The 19240-nt window shown below is 42.0% G+C and overlaps 1 protein-coding gene across 2 annotated transcripts in view; it reads right to left on the bottom strand.

The window, feature by feature from the left end:
- Window positions 1-931: 931 nt before the first annotated feature.
- The window catches only part of NRG3 (neuregulin 3), a 1535957-nt gene continuing 1517648 nt past the window's right edge, over window positions 932-19240 (bottom strand). Inside the window, exon 9 of one of the 2 annotated variants that reach the window (XM_069753133.1) lies at window positions 932-2510. In XM_069753133.1, the coding sequence (XP_069609234.1) occupies window positions 2000-2510 (511 nt within the window). In that variant the 3' untranslated portion in view covers window positions 932-1999. The remainder of the gene's footprint in view (window positions 2511-19240) is intronic. The other variant, XM_069753134.1, reaches the window with a different exon arrangement.

The following is a 19240-nucleotide window of genomic DNA, read 5'->3' as shown; positions in this document are numbered from 1 at the left end:
GCAGGAGGCACAGGAGTTAGCCACAGCAGCTGGCTATTGCCTCCTGTGACATGCAGCTCCACCGCTCCCCCTCCCCCGCCATCTTCTGGACCAATGACTTGTTTATAAGTCAAGGGGCGTTTTCAGCACAAAAAAAGTGCTGAAAAACTCAGCTTATACATGAGTTTATACTGTACTTTATTGTGCTGCATCAGTTCTCCAAGTTGCTGTATACTGGATGATTGGTTTAATTCCACACTTTTATGCATGCCCTAAAGGCACAACTTTTATGGTAGGCATAAAAATTGTATTGGTTAAATGTGTTTGTTTTTCACCAATATTCCTTTGAATCTAATTCTTTAATTCATCAGTATTTCCCACATTTTATGGCTCCTGATGTGCTTTACACAGTGTCTGACCTGCACAAACTCTGGATCATGACTGGTTCATGTAGTTGTTAGCGCCATACCTTGTACTGTAAATAATGGGTAGGTACAGAACAAATAAAGTGCTTTTACCCCTTGTATCTTCCTTATTGCCTCACAAATTGTTAGCTCTTGTAAGCTGGGCTTTCATTATAATGCCTGGTTTTATTTGTACACATATCTTTTGAAATGGAATATGTCAAGGCTGCCTAAATAATAGAATTATTATTAGACATTACAAAACAGTTTTATGTGAAGGAGAAAACATCAAGGACATCACACATTAAAACTAATCAGTTAGGGCTTTAGTTACCTCTGCATTGGTTTTCATCACGAAAGGGATTGTCTCATTAGATAACCATTTCCGATATGCCCTAGTATAGCATATGGACATCATATAGCCATGAACCACCCTCTAAGAGGCAAGAAAAAAATCACTGACAAGTTTAATATCTGACACACTCATGTATGACATGGATGGCCATTCATCAGAAAGGCTGCATATAATTCTATAATTTTTTTTAAAAAAAAGCTTTCCATGGTGAAATTGGCTCTCATCATCAGTTTTTTTTATAAGACAACCCTTTTATATATATTAAACTGGCAAAAAACAGTGAAATATCTCTGCAGTATGATTATGATTTCAGTAGTTTTTCTATTCACATAGAAATTTCCAGCTGAGAAAGTGTCTTGTCCTTCCTTCCTCTGCGAAAAATTGCACAAAAAACATTTTCCAAAACATTGCTGATTCTTCAATCATAATCTGAGCCCTTAGTAATGTTGTTGAATATTTCCTTGAATCTTTATACCAATTCATCAGAAGCTTAAGACCTTATAATTGATTTAAACATTGAACAAAATGTTAAGCGAAGAACAAATGTAACTTCCACTTGTTACAATAAAAAGCTTAAGCCTGTATTGCTGTTGTGCTATGTTCATAGGTGATACGTAATATACCTTTATTTGATTGACAGATGCAGGACGATTGTGTTAAACAAGATTTTAGTCATCTCTTTGTCACTCCCAAATTCTAGTCATGGTCAGGCATCTCTTGTGTTTAATAGGCAAGCATGTATTTTGGCACATGTGAATGTTAAGTGTCCAGAAATGAGAAGCATTGAAATTAACACAACAGGAAAACCGAACACACAATGTAACTGTAATTCTTTCATTGGGATAGTTGTCATGTAACAAAATACAATTATGGTCTCCAAATGGTGATGCTTTTGGCCCTTTTGGTGGATAGATCATGTTGACCCCCAATGGTAAATTCTAAATACTTTGCACCTGGAAGAAGTTTTAAAGCATTTTGAATGAAACACCCGCCAGCATTCAAAGGAGCTAGAAATCAATCATAGTATATAATTTATCACATCAATGTATCCATTGTATGCTTTGCCACTCCACAAACTTTTCTTTCCCTTAAAAAAATATTTTGTTTAGAAAACATTATGATATGAGGGCGATAGACTATTTGGTTTCTTCTATGTAGATGCTCTTAAATTAATGCATATAAATAATTTATTTCCTTTCATCATGTTTTTCTCACATAATCTGTTACGCTAAGCATCCAACAGAATAGTCCGAAGCCAAAATCACACATGAAGCATTGAGTCCCTATGCGTTTCATTTCTTAAGACAAATTGTGCCTCTGGGTCAGTTTTTGCTTTTGGGCTCAGGGGCAGGAAAGCTGTATTTTCACTGGCACTTTCCTCCACCTCTAGACAAGTGATTTCCATGTCCTCTGACCTTCTTCTTGCATCGGTCAGAATTTGGATCTGCTCTTGCACGGTTTCGAGCAAAATTTTGACTTCTTTTTGCTCTGCTATAAGACAGTTGCTAGGTGTAATGTTCACCTTCACAAGTTCACTTGAATATGAGTTTTTGCACAGTTTGACACCTGCCATTTCAGTAACATTCTGCATTTGCAGACAGGCATCATCTAGCCCCACTGAGGGTATGATAGGAATAGAGCTGGCCCTAGATGATGAAAAACCGACACGGTCCTTTTGATCCATGGTTTTAAAATAGGATTGTGTTTCCTTTGAGCGCAGTTGCATATTTATTGAACTATTCTGTAGTTGAGTCAAATCAGTGGAGGAGCACCTAAAGAGACAAAAGAGAGACATGATGTAATAATAATAATAATAATTTTTATTTATATAGCGCCAACATATTCCGCAGCGCTTTACAAATTATAGAGGGGACTTGTACATACAATAGACATTACAGCATAACAGAAATACAGTTCAAAACAGATATCAAGAGGAGTGAGGGCCCTGCTCGTAAGCTTACAAACTATGAGGAAAAGGGGAGACACGAGAGGTGGATGGTAACAATTGCTATAGTTATTCGGACCAGCCATAGTGTAAGGCTTGGGTGTTCATGTAAAGCTGCATGAACCAGTTAATTAATTTTTTTTTTTTTTTTTTTTTAATATAGGCCACACAGGGATCGTTAGGTTAATGCAATTAATGTTAATGTAGATTAATCATTAAAAACTCTATATTTCCAAAATAAAATAAAAACGTGCTGTGTCTTCCAGAGTTTTATCAAAGCATTACAGTAGCTTATTTACAGAAAGTAACAAGAACTAGTTGCAAAAATGTAGAAATTTGATACTAGTGGAAGTAGCAGGGTCGTATGTGACTGGCCAAATACTCTAGACTTCTTAGAACAGAAAAATAATAGAACCTTAAGAGATATTCCCATCTCCAAGATTTAATCCCAGTATGTAGTAGGTGTAATAATAATAATGTTAGCAAATACCTCCAATTAGAAATGTAGTAGTTTTTGTTGCTATGTCTCTTTCTTCATGTGCAGGCATTGTATGACCTTAGGTGTCCATGGTTGTGTCCACTGATGAAGTGACAATTACCTAGTTGTTAGTGGTCATAACCATGGATACTGGAGGTTCTGCCATGCCAGCACATGAGGAAAGAGACCTAGCAAATCAGAAGAATTATACATTTCTAATTGGAGGTATTTGCTAATATTATTATTGTTATTATTATTACACCTAATACATATTAGGATAGGATTGTGGAGATGGGAATACCCCTTTAACAACAATTCCAAGTGTAACAACAATTCCAAGTGTAACCATTGCTTTTCCTTAAAAAGGACCTTTCGGCATTTTTTTCATATTGAACTGGACACACCATTTAATTGCAGCTGCAAAGCAAAATAATTTGTATTTCTTTTGTATCTTATTTTGCCTTTAGGTTTGCGGCGATATCTGTATTGAAAGTATTAGCACATAATCAGTTAACTTTGTTAAGTCTAAGTGGACGTTGTCAGAAAGTGAAAGTATCTAATAGCAGCCAATTGGACCTAACTAAAATTAACTCGCTATGTGCCAAAACTTTGCTGATATCTCCACAATGAAGAGATGAAATAAAAAAAAATGAAAAATGTATTCCATTACTTTGCTTGTTCAGTTTCACATGAAGTAGAGAAGCCAGACTTTTTAGCTATTTCTAATGGTTTTGGTGAAGGTTTGTGAAAAAAATGAAAGCCATATAAGAGCATTTATCAATGCAGCTGAGAGCTAGCAAATACAGTGGGGCAAAAAAGTATTTAGTCAGTCAGCAATAGTGCATGTTCCACCACTTAAAAAGATGAGAGGCGTCTGTAATTTACATCATAGGTAGACCTCAACTATGGGAGACAAACTGAGAAAAAAAAATCCAGAAAATCACATTGTCTGTTTTTTAACATTTTATTTGCATACTATGGTGGAAAATAAGTATTTGGTCAGAAACAAAATTTCATCTCAATACTTTGTAATATATCCTTTGTTGGCAATTACAGAGGTCAAACGTTTTCTGTAAGTCTTCACAAGGTTGCCACACACTGTTGTTGGTATGTTGGCCCATTCCTCCATGCAGATCTCCTCTAGAGCAGTGATGTTTTTGGCTTTTCGCTTGGCAACACGGACTTTCAACTCTCTCCAAAGGTTTTCTATAGGGTTGAGATCTAGAGACTGGCTAGGCCACTCCAGGACCTTGAAATGCTTCTTACGAAGCCACTCCTTCGTTGCCCTGGCGGTGTGCTTTGGATCATTGTCATGTTGAAAGACCCAGCCACGTTTCATCTTCAATGCCCTTGCTGATGGAAGGAGGTTTGCACTCAAAATCTCACGATACATGGCCCCATTCATTCTTTCATGTACCCGGATCAGTCGTCCTTGCCCCTTTGCAGAGAAACAGCCCCAAAGCATGATGTTTCCACCACCATGCTTTTCAGTAGGTATGGTGTTTGATGGATGCAACTCAGTATTCTTTTTCCTCCAAACACGACAAGTTGTGTTTCTACCAAACAGTTCCAGTTTGGTTTCATCAGACCATAGGACATTCTCCCGAAACTCCTCTGGATCATCCAAATGCTCTCTAGCAAACTTCAGACGGGCCCGGACATGTACTGGCTTAAGCAGTGGGACACGTCTGGCACTGCAGGATCTGAGTCCATGGTGGCGTAGTGTGTTACTTATGGTAGGCCTTGTTACATTGGTCCCAGCTCTCTGCAGTTCATTCACTAGGTCCCCCCGCGTAGTTCTGGGATTTTTGCTCACCGTTCTTGTGATCATTCTGACCCCACGGGGTGGGATTTTGCGTGGAGCCCCAGATCGAGGGAGATTATCAGTGGTCTTGTATGTCTTCCATTTTCTAATTATTGCTCCCACTGTTGATTTCTTCACTCCAAGCTGGTTGGCTATTGCAGATTCAGTCTTCCCAGCCTGGTGCAGGGCTACAATTTTGTTTCTGGTGTCCCTTGACAGCTCTTTGGTCTTCACCATAGTGGAGTTTGGAGTCAGACTGTTTGAGGGTGTGCACAGGTGTCTTTTTATACTGATAACAAGTTTAAACAGGTGCCATTACTACGGGTAATGAGTGGAGGAAAGAGGAGACTCTTAAAGATGAAGTTACAGGTCTGTGAGAGCCAGAAATCTTGATTGTTTGTTTCTGACCAAATACTTATTTTCCACCATAAAATGCAAATAAAATGTTAAAAAAAACAGACAATGTGATTTTCTGGATTTTTTTTTCTCAGTTTGTCTCCCATAGTTGAGGTCTACCTATGATGTAAATTACAGACGCCTCTCATCTTTTTAAGTGGTGGAACTTGCACTATTGCTGACTGACTAAATACTTTTTTGCCCCACTGTAGGTATTGAATATCCACATAATTGTGCCATAAAATAGTATACCTATTGTTGTGCTGACAGTATTGATTCTCATCCATAAAAATTAACTTTACTCCCAATGAACCCTTTCTTCCATGACCATTGTACCTCGAGGAAGCTTGATGAAGCAAAGAAATCATTATATCATTATTGCACAGCATTATTCTGGTCTAGATTCCTTGACTGCATCATTAAGATTGAAGACCAAATTGTATGGTGGCTTGGGTGGAGATGTTGTTCTACACAATAATGAGAATATAGTTGTGATAATACAGAATTGCCAGTTGTGATATGACCACACATTTTCCACTAAAGGTACCGTCACACTAAGCGACGCTGCAGCGATACCGACAACGATGCCGATCGCTGCAGCGTCGCTGTTTGGTCGCTGGAGAGCTGTCAAACAGACAGCTCTCCAGCGACCAACGATGCCGGTAACCAGCCTAAACATCGGGTTACTAAGCGCAGGGCCGCGCTTAGTAACCCGATGTTTACCCTGGTTACCATCGTAAAAGTAAAAAAACCAAACACTACATACTTAATTCCACTTACTTAGGGCTGCGCTTAGTAACCCGATGTTTACCCTGGTTACCATTGTAAAAGTAAAAAAAAAACACTACATACTTACCTTCCGCTGTCTGTCCCCGGCGCTGTGCTTTCCTGCACTGACTGTGAGCACAGCGGCCGGAAAGCAGAGCGGTGACGTCACCGCTGTGCTTTCCGGCTGGCCGGCGCTAACAGCCAGTGCAGAAGCACAGCGCCAGGGACAGACAGCGGAAGGTAAGTATGTAGTGTTTTTTTTACTTTTACAATGGTAACCAGGGTAAACATCGGGTTACTAAGCGCGGCCCTGCGCTTAGTAACCCGATGTTTACCCTGGTTACCAGTGAAGACAATGTCTGCAGGAGGTCCAGCGACCAAATAAAGTGCTGGACTTTCTGCAGCGACCAACGACATCACAGCAGGATCCTGATCGCTGCTGCCTGTCAAACTGAACGATATCGCTAGCCAGGACGCTGCAACGTCATGGATCGCTAGCGATATCGTTCAGTGTGACGGTACCTTAACTTATATATATAGTATATAGCCCCATTATAAAATGTGCCATTATTGCACCATCTCTTATCTCTACTGATTGCCCCATCCTCATAAAACAGAATTGTCCACGGTAACCAATATTCTTTTGTTCATTTATTTTTTAAGTAGTTTCCATAGGCATAGGCTTCATTTCTCCCAGTGTTGAGGGGAGAGGGAACTTTTCACAGCACAATGCAGATGGCAGTAGACATTATATATTGCTTCTACAATTTTACCTCGCAAGGGTTAAAATTCTGGCACTTGTAGCAAATGAAAAATATGTAAGAAGACTACCACAAATTGATCACTTACACTTTCCTTTTTTCCAATCATATTTAGCATTTATAAAATTAGCTACTGATATTTTAGGCATGTGTGTAAAAAATGCTGCAAAGTATGAATGCATTCAAAAACAGAAATGTTAATAGTTTATTATTTATGAATTAACAAAATGAAAAGTGAATGCAGGGTTCATTCTAGCTTTTATGCTGCATGTGGCAAAAGTTTAAATGATGCCCTTCCCCATGATGCTATCCTCATCTGCACACTGTCCCCAACACTGTTTTCAACTTCAGTTCCCTTATGCTGTCCCCTCACCATACTATTTCCTCACCCTGTAACCCCCCACATTGATCACTCTCCATGCTGTGCCCTTCCATTGTACTCTTCCCAATATTGTGCCTTTATAATGCTCCCAATCCGTACTGTACTACTGTGATCAAAGAGTCATAGAATGTTAGTGTTGGAAGGGACCTCCAGGGTCATTGTGCCCCCTGCTCAATGCAGGATTCACTAAACCACCTCAGACAGATGTCTGTCTAGCCTCTGTTTAAAGACTTACATTCAAAGAGATCTCACCAACTCTCATGGCAGCCTGATCTACTCATTGATCACCCTCACTGTCAAAAAGGTTTTCTGATATCTAACATGTATCTTCTCTTTTGTTAGTTTACTAATCAGCTAGAAGTACTGCTGAGAACCTATTGAACCCTACTCCTAGGAGGCAGCAAAATTTTATTGCCTGAGTGACACTTTCTAACACCATCTTTGCCAATCTGTTCATCTAGCATCATGACAGAAGTGGCCATGATTGAATAAACTAAAAATAAATATAATTTAAACCTGCACTTGACGTGATTACCCTTAAAAACATTATTTATTCTTTTAGGTACACTGGCACAGAGTTTTTGAAGGAACTCAGCAGGAAGATTGTACCAAACATCTTAGAGGACTAACCACAGATCCTCCAAGCAGGTAAGCTTGCAAATATCCTACAATCTCTTCATGAATATCCAGGCAGTCTTGTGATGCTGAAAGCAGGGCTATTTTGTAGCTAAATCATCACTTCAAGGAAGCTTTGTTCGACTTTACACTGAAAATAGTTTTTCAAGACTATTTCTGTGTCTTCACATTTTTGTCCCCTTCTTCCCACATCCAACACATTTTTTTTCTGTCAACATATGAGTTATTGTTTTTTAGTTGGACAACTTGTACTTTTGATTGGCACCATTCATTTTACCGCATAGATTACTGGAAAATGGGAAAAAAATTCTAGGTGAGGAAAGATTGTGAAAAAACCCCGCAATTCTGACATTGTTTTTTGGGAGCAATGGTAAAAATGGCCTTGCAATATGATTCTGTTAATCGGTACAATTAGTTCAATACCAAACATGTCTAGTTTTTTTATTATGTTAATAATGCTAGGGTTGGAGGAACGCACCAAATAATGATAAGGATGGTATAAGGTGCGTTCGCAGCCCTGGGTCCACCGTGCAGAGATAGAACCTGCTGCTGTGAAATGGCGGAGGGACACTTGCTCATACATTGGTCAGACCTCACCCAGTGTGAATGGAAGCGAACATTTTGCTTCACAGAGTCCCCAAATAAATGCTGTGCCCTGTTAGCAGTCACAGGGTGCAGCTGAAAGACGCTGGTGTGATCCCTATGAATCACCCCCACTAGACTGGTGATTGGACTCGCTCTGACCCTCGATGGCTTTTGAGCCCATGCCCTGAGTCAGATGCAGAGTCCAAGCAGGAAATCCCACCCTACACTGACTGGTTGTCAGAACAGAACTAATAATTTACTGCACAAGAGTGCCTGCAGCACCGCTCTGGTGGACACCACTAACCACCCAAACTTGGTCCAAGAAAGTGCTCCATTAGCACACGGTGCCGCATTGGTGGTCACTGCTAACAGACGCAATATCGTGTGCTAGATGTGCGGGATAGCACTGTCAGGCGCTAGGTAGCTTCCACCATTCTCGAACAGTCAACAAGACAAGCGATGGAGTTTTCATCCATCGACAGGCATAAATCCACACACACACACACCTTAGCAAGTTTATACTAGCGCATGGCGGTGCCACCATGCGAACCTTCTATAGCGGAAGTTCTCCAGGACCTTTCTAGTGGTCCAATAGGAGCTGCTACAGGACCTGAGCATGTGACCCCTGACCTCCAATGAGAGGTTGTCCCTTGGGCATGCTCAGAAGAAGAAAAGCAGGGCTTAGTCCCAGGAGTGCCTGCTCGCCGCTGATCAGTACTGATTACAATGGCTGAGCCTGGAAGGACAGCAGTAACAAGCCATACAATGTCAGCTTGAGCCAGACACTGGGACAGACGTCTCTGCTGAGCAGGCTCCACTGCTGCTTGAGGAGAATGGGAGACCAGCAGAGATGGTTCAAAATTCCCCCTGTGTAGCGGTGGGAAGTCGACACCTAACAAATAGTGAAATAAATTGAGGGGGTTGTTGCCATTTTCTGAGACCCTTAAGATTTCATTTTTCGGTCTATGAAGTTAATTTTTGGCGGGATGAGACATTTTCAGTCATACCATTTCAGGACTTAGCACTCTTAATTTTTTTATGGCGCTTACTGTTCAATTATTTCTATATTTTGATAGGTCAGACTTTTCTGAATGCGGAGATACCACATATCTGTATTTAAATATATATATATATATATATATATATATATATATACCGTATATACTCGAGTATAAGCCGAGATTTTCAGCCCAAATTTTTGGGCTGAAAGTGCCTTTCTCGGCTTATACTCGAGTCAATGTGGGTGGCAGGGTCGGCGGGTGAGGGGGTGAGGGCGCTGAGGTATACTTACCTAGTCCCAGCGATCCTCGCGCTGTCCCTGCCGTCCCACGGGCTTCTGTGCTGCAGCTTCTTCCCCTCTTCAGCGGTCACGTGGGACCGCTCATTAGAGATATGAATAAGCGGCTCCACCTCCCATAGGGGCGGAGCCGCCTATTCATTCCTCTAATCAGCGGTGCCGGTGACCGCTGACAGGAAGAGCTGCGGCACCGAAGACCAGGCAGAGGGACAGCGCGAGGATCGCCAGGACTAGGTAAGTATAGCATATTCACTATAGGCAGTGTAAGCGGTTTATACCTTGTGGGAATAAAAGGACTAGAAATAGGAAAAACCCAATGTGGCTAAACAAAGAAGTAAGACAGGCAATTAACAGTAAAAAGAAAGCATTTGCACTACTAAAGCAGGATGGCACCATTGAAACTCTAAAAAACTATAGGGAGAAAAATACTTTATCTAAAAAACTAATTAAAGCTGCCAAAAAGGAAACAGAGAAGCACATTGCTAAGGAGAGTAAAACTAATCCCAAACTGTTCTTCAACTATATCAATAGTAAAAGAATAAAAACTGAAAAGGTAGGCCCCTTAAAAAATAGTGAGGAAAGAATGGTTGTAGATGACGAGGAAAAAGCTAACATATTAAACACCTTCTTCTCCACGGTATTCACGGTGGAAAATGAAATGCTAGGTGAAATCCCAAGAAACAATGAAAACCCTATATTAAGGGTCACCAATCTAACCCAAGAAGAGGTGCGAAACCGGCTAAATAAGATTAAAATAGATAAATCTCCGGGTCCGGATGGCATACACCCACGAGTACTAAGAGAACTAAGTAATGTAATAGATAAACCATTATTTCTTATTTTTAGTGACTCTATAGCGACAGGGTCTGTTCCGCAGGACTGGCGCATAGCAAATGTGGTGCCAATATTCAAAAAGGGCTCTAAAAGTGAACCTGGAAATTATAGGCCAGTAAGTCTAACCTCTATTGTTGGTAAAATATTTGAAGGGTTTCTGAGGGATGTTATTCTGGATTATCTCAATGAGAATAACTGTTTAACTCCATATCAGCATGGGTTTATGAGAAATCGCTCCTGTCAAACCAATCTAATCAGTTTTTATGAAGAGGTAAGCTATAGACTGGACCACGGTGAGTCATTGGACGTGGTATATCTCGATTTTTCCAAAGCATTTGATACCGTGCCGCACAAGAGGTTGGTACACAAAATGAGAATGCTTGGTCTGGGGGAAAATGTGTGTAAATGGGTTAGTAACTGGCTTAGTGATAGAAAGCAGAGGGTGGTTATAAATGGTATAGTCTCTAACTGGGTCGCTGTGACCAGTGGGGTACCGCAGGGGTCAGTATTGGGACCTGTTCTCTTCAACATATTCATTAATGATCTGGTAGAAGGTTTACACAGTAAAATATCGATATTTGCAGATGATACAAAACTATGTAAAGCAGTTAATACAAGAGAAGATAGTATTCTGCTACAGATGGATCTGGATAAGTTGGAAACTTGGGCTGAAAGGTGGCAGATGAGGATTAACAATGATAAATGTAAGGTTATACACATGGGAAGAGGGAATCAATATCACCATTACACACTGAACGGGAAACCACTGGGTAAATCTGACAGGGAGAAGGACTTGGGGATCCTAGTTAATGATAAACTTACCTGGAGCAGCCAGTGCCAGGCAGCAGCTGCCAAGGCAAACAGGATCATGGGGTGCATTAAAAGAGGTCTGGATACACATGATGAGAGCATTATACTGCCTCTGTACAAATCCCTAGTTAGACCGCACATGGTTTACTGTGTCCAGTTTTGGGCACCGGTGCTCAGGAAGGATATAATGGAACTAGAGAGAGTACAAAGGAGGGCAACAAAATTAATAAAGGGGATGGGAGAACTACAATACCCAGATAGATTAGCGAAATTAGGATTATTTAGTCTAGAAAAAAGACGACTGAGGGGCGATCTAATAACCATGTATAAGTATATAAGGGGACAATACAAATATCTCGCTGAGGATCTGTTTATACCAAGGAAGGTGACGGGCACAAGGGGGCATTCTTTGCGTCTGGAGGAGAGAAGGTTTTTCCACCAACATAGAAGAGGATTCTTTACTGTTAGGGCAGTGAGAATCTGGAATTGCTTGCCTGAGGAGGTGGTGATGGCGAACTCAGTCGAGGGGTTCAAGAGAGGCCTGGATGTCTTCCTGGAGCAGAACAATATTGTATCATACAATTATTAGGTTCTGTAGAAGGACGTAGATCTGGGTATTTATTATGATGGAATATAGGCTGAACTGGATGGACAAATGTCTTTTTTCGGCCTTACTAACTATGTTACTATGTTACTATGTTACCTGTCCTCGTTCCAGCCGCCGGGCGCCGCTCCATCTTCCCGGCCGGCGCCTCCATCTTCCCGGCGTCTGCGCTCTGACTGTTCAGGCAGAGGGCGCGATGACGCATACAGTGTGCGCGGCGCCCTCTGCCTGATCAGTCAGAGCAGAGACGCCGGGAAGATGGAGGCGCCGGAACGAGACGCCGGGAGCTGCAATCAAGGGAGGTGAGTATGTGTTTTTTTTTTATTGCAGCAGCGGCGGCAGAGATTTCTATGGGGCACAATGAACGGTGCAGAGCACCGTATATGGCACAGCAATGGGGCACAATGAACGGTGCAGAGCACCGTATATGGCACAGCAATGGGGCACAATGAACGGTGCAGAGCACCGTATATGGCACAGCAATGGGGCACAATGAACGGTGCAAAGCACCGTATATGGCACAGCAATGGGGCACAATGAACGGTGCAGAGCACCGTATATGGCACAGCAATGGGGCACAATGAACGGAGCAGAGCACCGTATATGGGCACAGATATGGGGCACAATGAACGGTGCAGAGCACTGTATATGGCACAGCAATGGGGCACAATGAACGGTGCAGAGCACCGTATATGGCACAGCAATGGGGCACAATGAACGGTGCAGAGCACCGTATATGGCACAGCAATGGGGCACAATGAACGGTGCAGAGCACTGTATATGGCACAGCAATGGGGCACAATGAACGGTGCAGAGCACCGTATATGGCACAACAATGGGGCACAATGAACGGTGCAGAGCACCGTATATGGCACAGCAATGGGGCACAATGAACGGTGCAGAGCACTGTATATGGCACAGCAATGGGGCACAATGAACGGTGCAGAGCACCGTATATGGCACAGCTATGGGGCACAATGAACGGTGCAGAGCACTATATGGGGCACAGCTATGGGGAAATAATGAACGGTGTAGAGCACTATATGGCACAGCTATGGGGAAATAATGATCTATTTTTATTTTTGAAATTCACCGGTAAATGCTGCATTTCCACCCTAGGCTTATACTCGAGTCAATAAGTTTTCCCAGTTTTTTGTGGCAAAATTAGGGGGGTCGGCTTATACTCGGGTCGGCTTATACTCGAGTATATACGGTACACACATATATATATATATATATATATATATATATATATACATACAGCTCGGGCAAAAATTAAGACACCACCACATCTAAACCCTGTCATGGGCAGCCCAATCTCCAGACCTGAACCCCATTGAAAGCCTCTGGAATGTAATCAAGAGGATAATGGATAGTCACAAGCCATCAAACAAAGAAGAACTGCTTAAATTTTGGTGCCAGAAGCATTGTGAAAGACTGGTGGAAAGCATGCCAAGATGCATGAAAACTGTGATTAAAAATCATGGTTATTCCACAAAATATTGGTTTCTGAACTCTACCCGAGTCAAAACATTAGTATTGTTGTTTCTAAATGATTATGAACTTGTTTTCTTTGCATTATTTGAGGTTTGAAAGCACTGCTTTTTTTCTAATTTTTACCATTTCTCCTTTTCAGAAAAAAAAAATAAAAAATTGCTTGGAAATTCGGAGACATGTTGTCAGTAGTTTATAGAATAAAAGAACAATTTACATTTTACTCAAAAATATACCTATAAAGAGAAAAATCAAACAAACTGAACATTTTGCAGTGGTCTCTTAATTTTTTGTAGGTATATATATAATGGGGAAAAAGGAAGGTGAGCTTTTATATATACCGTAAATACTCGACTATAAGCCGACCCAAGTATAAGCCAAGGCCCCTAATTTTGCCACAAAAAACTGGGAAAACTTATTGACTCGAGTATAAGTCTAGAGTGGGAAATGAAGCCAACTACTGGAAAATTTCAAAAATAAAAATAAATATCAATAAAAGTAAAATTAATTGAGACATCAGCAGGGTAAAGGTTTTTAAATATCCATATTGAATCAAGAACCTCATATAATGGTCTATACAGTTCATTATGGGCCCCATAAGATGCTCCATATTAAAATATGCCCCATCTAATGCTCCATTAAGGGCACGCACTAAACACGTTATCACTCCCTCTGACCAGAATGTCACAGCCAGAGGACACGGAAGACAGAGCCCGGTGGTGGAACAGGGACAGGTGAATATCGCATGGCTCACCTCCCCGTCATACTCACCCTCTCCTGGCACGTCCCTGTTTCTCTGTCATCCCGGGACAGCAGCTCCTTTCAGTGCTGAGCGGTCAGATGGTACTGCTCATTAGAGTAATGAATATGCGCTCCATGCCTATGGGAGTGGAGACACATCCATATTCATTACTTTAAGGACTGGTACCACATGACCACTGAACACAGGAAGAGCTGCAGGCAGGCACCAGGACAACGGAGTGATGCAGGGAAGACTTGCAGTGATCGCACGAGGAGTGGGTGAGTATGATGTGACAGCCGCCGATTCCTGCTGCTCTCCCTCCCCCGCAACCCCCTGGGACGACTCGAGTATAAGCCGAGAGGGGAACTGTCAGTTTAAAATAATGGGCTGAAAATCTCGGCTTATGCTCGAGTATATACGGTATATATTTTTTATAAAACTTCTTTTTTTGCATTTAAATACTCTTGTTAGTCCCCTAAGGGACTTGAAGCTGTGATCTTGCAATAGCTTGTGATTTACACAGCGGTGCCCCAGCGTCACTGCATATGGTAAAAATTATGCCCTCCCTTTCAGCTCAGCCATAAGTAGAGTTTAGAAAGAACCCTATAATGACACTCTGCAGCAGACTCCCGACTGTCATAACAACCCATCGGTGACTAATGACTACATAATGAGGCACCGATAGGCATATGGAATGGCATGCCCAGATGCCAACATGTGTTAAATGCCGGGATTGTTAGAGGCAAGTCATGACTGTAACACATGACCCATGAACTATGACAGGGCAGCACAGTGGCTCAGTGGTTAGCACTGTGGCCTTGCAGCACTGGGGGCCTGGGTTCAAATCCCACCAAAGACTACATCTACAAGGAGTTTGTATGTTCTCCCCATGTTTGTTTGAGTTTCCTCTGGGTACTCCGGTTTCCTCCCACATTCCAAAGACATACTGATAGGGAATTTAGTTTGTGAGAACCATTGAGGACAGTGATGGTAATGTTTGCAAACTGTAAAGTGCTGTGGAATATGTTTATTTAAAAATAAAGATTATTTATGATCTGTCAGGCTCAACCCAGGAGCCTACTCCACACAACTGCTTCCAACTTGCGCTGTACATGTATGGGTTAATTGCATTGGTAATATGTTTAAGGTTGTTGTCTTGATACACAATATATTTGAAACCAGTCAGATGCCTCCCTGATGTTATTGCATGATGCTAAAGGTACCTTCACACATAACAATATCGTTAAGGATATCATTGCAATGTCACACTTTTTGTGACGTAGCAACGATCCCGCTAACGATCTTGTTATGTGTAACAGCAACCAACAATCAGGCCCCTGCTGGGAGATCGTTGGTCGCTAGGGAATGATCAGGACCTTATTTTGGTCGCTGATCACCTGCTGTCATCGCTGGATCGGCGTTTGTGACGCTGATCCAGCGATGTGTTCACTTGTAACCAGGGTAAATATCGGGTTACTAAGCGCAGGGCCGGCGCTGACAGTCAGTGCAGGGAAGCTCTCGGGCGGAGCGCGTGCATTAGCAGCGCTCCTGCCAAAAGCATTTTTAACCCTGTTGACACCGGCGGGGGACGTGACAGACATCAGAATGTGAGTATGTACTGTTTTTTTTTTTACTTTTACAATCGTAACCAGGGTAAATATCGGGTTACTAAGCGCGGCCCTGCACTTAGTAACCCGATGTTTACCCTGGTTACCCGGGTGCTGCAGGGGGACTTCGGCATCGTTGAAGACAGTTTCAACGATGCCGAAGTCTTTCCCTGGATCGTTGGTCGCTGGAGAGAGCTGTCTGTGTGACAGCTCCCTAGCGACCACACAATGACTTACCAATGATCACGACCAGGTCGTATCGCTGGTCGTGATCGTTGGTAAATCGTTTAGTATAACGGTACCTTAAGTGTCTGCCTATATTTCTGAGCATTAAGCACCCCATTACTCAAGACAAAATCCCCACCTCCTTTTACTAAAATGAAACTCCAAATTTTCATGGAACCTCCACCATTTTTCACTGTTGCCTGAAAACACATATCAGGGTTCCTCTCTTCAGCCCTTTGATGAACAAACTGCATTATGACACTAACAAATATTTCACATTTTGATTTATCAGTTCAGAGTGCCATTTTTCTGCAGTTCTCATGATTTCTTGCATAGGTTATTCATTTGAACTTGTTTACATGTTGAAGGTTTCACTTTAGTAGATGTGTACAACTGGATCTCACTGGTCACTAAGAGTTCTGAGCTGATAGCAGTTCTGCACATCTTCTGATTTTGCAGAGATGTAAGCATGATAGTGCAGTTAATGAAATAGATACGTTTTCTCAGCTGACCAGTGCATCTACTCATTATTGCCCATTTCTTGGTGCTTCTTCAAAAGAGCTTAAACAGTACATATACTTTCAAATCTTTGCCGGGCAGAGACTGATGCGGTATGACTACCTTGTGTCTTGTCGTCTTGTTGCTGTGCTCAATATTGCCATGGTGTATGGTAGGTGACAAGAAAGAAGAACAAAGTCTTGGAGGTGATAATATAACCCCACAATGCCCTTATCTCACTATGACCAACAAATGTCTTCAAAAACCTGTGTGAAAGTGTACATATAAAAATCTAAAAACTATTTTGTTTATTTGCGTCGTATTTTGGTAATTAGTAAAAATAAACTATTAAATTAACACCGATATTTTAAATGTTTCTCGCCTAAACTTTTTCACAGTACTGCTTATATACTGTGTGTTATGTATTTGCAAGCCTGGGAATTACAGAGGGAGTAGAGAAAGTAGTAGAGAATCTTTAGACAAAAGTGGCTTATGTGGGCAATGCAAAATGCTGATATGTCTCGATAGGCAACCCTTAGCCATCAAAATCTACTCTCCAGACATATTGTCATACTAGCCTCCAAAAAAACATGATAGAGGATGTCATAAGACACACTGCACTTGTTTGATTTTCATTAAGAACCTGTGTGTAAGAAGGAAACTGGCACAGACTGGTCAAGAGTCTCAAGACACTAAAATATTATTTAATGCTCGTTCATCAGTTTTCTGGCATTAAACATAAATGTGACTTTGTGGTCAACCACAGTTCAGAAGATTAACTTTAATATATGGAATAACTTGGTGCCAGCATAGTTAAGCTCTCCACTGGCTCATTATTTGCATCAATTTCCATTTGTTGAGTGTTGATAGTCCAAGATGCACCAAGTACAGAATACAGAAGATTATCGTTATATTGTAGCATCTCTTTACCCTGCCTATCTGGGCCAATATTTGTTTTAATTCTCCACTTTATTACAATAATAACAATAATCTGCTGTCAGTGACTGTGTTAACATAGCAAACCTAAAAAGTAAGCAGCAAGGAAAATGAAAATCATCATATTTTATGTAAAACCTGGACATCTTTTTGAAGTGGATAAAATAGATGACATATAAAAAGCTTTCAATTGGCTAGTCCGTTCCCCAGCACTTCCTCCCTCCCTTCTCATTTCTACTGAAGACTTTGCCTCCTTCTTTAAACAGAAGATTGATAGGATCAGAAAATGCTTTGACCCACAGCGCCCAATGCCTCTCTTAGCTGCTCAACCCTGTTCCTCCAAAACCAACTTCTCCACCATGACAGATCAGCTCTCCATCTTCCTGTCAAGATCACACCTCACCACTAGCACGCTTGATCAGCTCCTGTTCCACCTCATCCATAACCTCGCCACAATCTTCATCCCAACCATAAAACACCTCTTCAACCTCTCACTCACAACTGGTGTCTTCCCCTCATCCTTCAAACATTCCAAGATCACACCCATCCTCAAAAAGCCCTCCCTCGACCCATCTTCTGTGTCTAGCTATCATCCAATATCTCTTCTCCCTTATGTCTCAAAACTATTGGAACAGCATGTCCATCTTGAACTGTCCTCCCACCTCTCCTCCTGCTCCCTCTTTGACTGGTTACAATCTGGCATTTGACCCCATCACTCATGAAACTGACATAACTAAAGTCACCAATGACCTACTAACTGCGAAGAGCAAGTGACACTACTCTGTCCTCCTTCTCCTGGACCTGTCTTCTGCCTTTGACACTGTGGACCACTCCTTCCTGCTACAGATTCTCATCTCTTGGCATCACAGACTTGTCCCTATCCTGGATCTCGTCATATCTAACAGACCGAACATTCAGTGTCTCCCTCTCCCACACCACCTCTTCATCGCACCCCTTGTCTGTCGGTGTTCCTCAAGGCTCAGTTCTAGGACCCCCACTCTTCTCCATCTACACCTTTGGCCTGGGACAGCTCATGGAATCCCACAGTCTGCAGTATCATCTGTACGCCCATGACATGCAGATCTACCTATCCGGACCTGACCTCACCTCCTTACTCAGCAAAATCCCACGCTGTCTGTCTGCTATCTCGGCCTTGTTTTCTGCCCGCTTTCTAAAATTGAACATGGACAAAACAGAATTCATTATCTTTCCTCCATCTCACTCTACCCCTCTACCAGACCTATCCATCAATGTCAATGGCTGCTCACTTTCTCCAGTCCCGTATGCTCGGTGCCTCGGCATGATCCTCAACTCTGCCCTCTCTTTCAAGCCACATATCCAAGCTCTTGCCTCCTCCTGCCATATCAAACTCAAAAATATTTCCAAAATCCACGCATTCTTTGACCACGAAACCACAGAAACACTAGTGCACACCCTTATCATCTCCCGCCTTGACTACTGCAACCTCCTACTCTCTGGCCTCCCCTCTAGCACTATGGCACCACTCTGATCCATCCTACACTCTGCTGCCCGACTACACTATCTGTCACCCCGCTATTCCCCAAACTCTCACCTATGCCAAGCCCTTCACTGGCTTCCTATTGTCCAGAAACTCCAGCTCAAAACCCTTACTATGACATGCAAAGCCATCCACAACCAGTCTCCTCCATACATCTGTGACATGGTCTCCCAGTACTTTC

Source organism: Ranitomeya imitator, chromosome 2, assembly GCF_032444005.1.
Source record: "Ranitomeya imitator isolate aRanImi1 chromosome 2, aRanImi1.pri, whole genome shotgun sequence".
In the NCBI taxonomy this organism is placed as follows: Eukaryota; Metazoa; Chordata; class Amphibia; order Anura; family Dendrobatidae; genus Ranitomeya; species Ranitomeya imitator.
Note: the sequence above shows the minus strand (reverse complement) of the source record. Positions and strands in the feature narration are given on the sequence as shown.